The following is a 3,935-nucleotide window of genomic DNA, read 5'->3' on the forward strand; positions in this document are numbered from 1 at the left end:
ATAATCCCCATTGAAAAAGGAAAGAAACAGATTATTATTATTATTATTATTATTATTATTTTGTTTTAATAACAAAACGAAAACTAAAAAAAAAAAAAGAAAGAAATTGCGAGAGAAAAAGAAAGAAAAAAAGAGAAAAAGAAAAAAAAAAAGTTTTATTTTAGTTTAGTTGTGCCATGATGGGGAAAAAAATGAGAAAAAGAACAAAGAAACACCCCTCGGCGTGTACAGAAAAGAAAGAATTGAGTGGCGGTGGGGGTAGTGATCATCATCACTTTATCTCTTCAATGGGCGTGAAGAGTAAGAGTAGTAATAGTAGTCTGATGAATAAACTCCTTACAGGGAGTGGAAGTGAGAGTCCACGGTGGGATGCTTTAGATGCCCCTACACTGAGTTCAGCCCCTTTATCCTCCTTATCCTCCACAGCCACAGATCATGCATTGGTAGAACCTAAAGAAGAAGAAGAAGAAGATGCCTCTACCACTTTATTTTACGGTATAAAAAATAGTGATGTGGAGACAGAGATTGGATCTAGTCGTAGTGGAATACCAGAGAATAGTGATGAAGTGAAGAAGAAGTCCATCACAGTGAAGAAAGAAAAGGAAGAAGAGGAAGAGGAAGAGGAAGAGGAAGAAGAGGAGAAGGGTATCTTTACAGAACCTCCAATGGAGTTCCATGAGAATAATAATAATAATAATAATAATAATAATAATAGTAATAGTAGTAGTAGTCATCATAAAGCAGCAAAACGTGCAACCCTTCGAAAAAGTATTTGGTCATTTGCTAAAAATGCTGTAGAGAGTACAAAACGAGAAAAGACTCCACTTCCTACCATCTCCATACTACCAAGACCATCTTTCTTAACTGGATTAACAGATGGAACGCCTTTTATTCCTACCCTTTCACAAACCTCTATACGAGTACCAACAGCAACAGTAGCCCCTACTACTACTACTGTGGTAGTTCCTCAACACTGGAGTGTATTTTACCCAGAAGGAATGGATCAACAACCTCCGGTGTTATTACATTATTTAGTGCTTGGCGGTTGGCGAACTGTGCCGGGTGGATGGGATTACTTTAGTCATCGTCGTTTACATAAAGGGGAGGTGGTGGGACACTCCGTACGTTGGTTGCATAGTGCCCAACCACGCGATCGATTTGTGTTTGTTATTAGTCCAGTAGATCCAAAAGCTGTACGGGAAGAAGGTGAAGAAGAAATGGAGGAAAAGAAAGGATTTATAGGGGCATGGAGAAGATTTCGAAAAACAATATTTGGTTCACCTCCTGCCTTTGCGTATAATAAAGGGAAATTATTTAGACAACCTTCTCTTAATCGTACAACCCCAGCACCACCTCCATCATCCTCTAGTCCTGTAGGTGAAAGTCCCATACGAACACCAGGAATGATGCCACGATTACAAAGTGATGAGGCTATTTCTCTTTCCCACTCACCTGTTACTAACATGGAAGTTTATAGTGGTAAGAATGGAGGAAAGAATAATAATAATAATAATTTTATGGGAACACGTAGTAGTATAACTGAGAGTCGTGGACGTAGAGGAGGAGGAGGAGGAGGAGTGGAAGTAGTAGAAGTACGACATGAAGATATTACGGCCACTGATTATAGTCCTCGTTTACTTTCTAGTCGATTTGCAATGGAAACTAAAGCAGTATATGCATATTATTTTCATACAATAGAAGATGCTTTTGCGTATTATGGTTGTTTAGATGATCTTCAACTTATTGATCAACAGGTTCGTCGAGGGGTAACAAACGCCATTGCATGTATAAAGAAAGAAGAAAGTAATAATAGTGGTAGACAACCAAGTTCAAATGTTTTGGATCGAATGTTTTCTGAAGATAATTCCATGACAAATCCATTTTCCACTACAGAAAGAGATCTTTCATTTTCTCTTCAAACAGGTCCAGTATTAACTTTATTTGATAATGAACCTCTTGAGGTAAGTATACCACGTGTAGAACAGACAGGATATTTAACCCCTACCGGACCAGAACCCATTATAAATTATAGAACTCCATCTGATTCTGTAAATAATAATAATAATAATAATAATAATAATAATAATAATAATAATAATATGACACATATTGGAAATGAACAAGTAAAGTATACACAAAGAGAAGAAGTATCACCTAATGCTATTCCATATTTCCCATTAGCACGAAAACCTAGTGAAGAGTCTCCTTGTTTGAATAGTGGTAATGGTATTGGTATTGGTGGTAGGGAATCTCTTGTATCTACACGTAATAGTCAACCCAATGAGATTCCTTTTAGTTATCCTCGAGTTATGCCAACACCCACAACTGTACATTTTGATACGATAGTAACTGTATATTCAGAGGATCCTAACTTTAATGCCTTATTACGAGAAGTACTTATACCAGAACCAGGTACACATCCCTATACAGCATCTCTTAAAGAGCAACGTCGTATGCTTTCTATGTATGAAACAGGTATGCCAGCTTGGACAGTTTTTCTTGCCTCTACTGGACTTCCCTATCGCCGTGTTTTTCGATTAACATTTGTAGGACTTGTGAATATTTGGCCTGTAATCTCTCTTTTTGTAGGATTATATGACTTGTATAAACATTTACCTCAGATGAAAGAATTTGTATCGACGACATTAGCACCACTTCTTAATTGGGTAGAACGTCGGGTAACACTACGTATATCTATGTTAGTTACATATATAGTTTCTGTTGGATTTTCTGTAGCTGCCTCTTTCACAAGTTTCTTCTCTCAATTCTATGTATTAGAAGTTTTTCTTTTCCCATTACGATTTTTTGGACGATTACTACATACTCCCTTTTCACTTATATTTGAACTCTTATGGACATTCCTTTCTATTATTCTCTCTTTCCTGGGTCTCCTCCTCGTGACACTTAAAATGCTTATTATGGGACCATTTGTACTCGTTTCTCATCTTGCCTCTTGGGAGTTTGCGAGCAGTAGTGCTGGTGTTCTTCCCGTCGCGGCGGAGGGAACATCGCTGACGATGAAGTGGTGGAGAGCTTGGCAGGAGTTTTGGGTAACGGTGGCTTCACCTGTGAAGAATCTCGCCAAGGCATGGTATGATAGTGTGGTTCATGTTGCGGTGAGTGCGGCCAGACGTGAGGCTTCTATTCGTCGCTGGTATACACCGAAGTTACGATTGGTGATTCGTTTTATGGAGTTTGTGCGGGAAGTGTTTATAGTGAATGTGTGGTTGTGGTGGCAGTACTGTGCACATGGGCGGGGACTGTGGGTATTGTATCTCTTGTTAGTGTTGAGTTGTGGGTGGATGCTGTTGCCGGCCCGTGTGGAGGAGAAGGGAGGAAGGAGTTCAATGGGAATGGAAATAATGATAACATCAACAACAGCAACAGGTGGAGGAAGGGGAGGAATAACAGGAGAAGATCATCATCATCATAATAGTAATATAGATAGACAAGTTGGCTTTACATCTACAGAGATGTCGTCTATAGATATTGGGGATAGGGCTCTCATGGAGAAGGATCCATTGATGATTGGGGGATTTGATGCTTTACACTTTGCGTGGGAAACACTTCTCGCTGTGTGGATTCAACTCCCATGGTAAAAAATGCTGGTATATATATATATATATATATGGATGTTCTTCTTTTTTTTTTTCTTTTTCGTTGTTTTTTTTTTTTTTTCTTTTTTCATTTCTTCTTTTCATTTTGTTGATATGTATATGTTTATTATTTCCATATTTTTGCTCGCGAAACAGAGGATTACATAAAGAGAATGGTAAATGTGAAAATAAAGAAAAAAAAAAAGAAGTTCGACTGTGTAAAGTTCTTAGTTGAGGGGATTGGGGATGGTGGGGAAGTGCAAAGAGGAAAGTGTAAAAAAGAAGTAAAATAAATGTTTACGACCTTTTACAAATTGGTAAACTTTCTCTTTACTGCTA

The 3,935-nt window shown here is 38.0% G+C and overlaps 1 protein-coding gene across 1 annotated transcript; it reads left to right on the plus strand.

Annotated features, from left to right (window-relative positions):
* Positions 1 to 287: 287 nt before the first annotated feature.
* On the plus strand, positions 288 to 3,599 carry TM35_000181550 (uncharacterized protein; the record flags this gene model as incomplete). Its single annotated transcript, XM_029026468.1, has 1 exon — positions 288 to 3,599. The coding sequence occupies one exon, from the start codon at positions 288 to 290 to the stop codon at positions 3,597 to 3,599; it is 3,312 nt and encodes a 1,103-aa protein (XP_028882164.1).
* Between the last annotated feature and the right edge of the window lie 336 nt (positions 3,600 to 3,935).

This window comes from Trypanosoma theileri, assembly GCF_002087225.1.
Source record: "Trypanosoma theileri isolate Edinburgh chromosome Unknown TM35_Tth_18_V1, whole genome shotgun sequence".
Taxonomy (NCBI): Eukaryota; Euglenozoa; class Kinetoplastea; order Trypanosomatida; family Trypanosomatidae; genus Trypanosoma; species Trypanosoma theileri.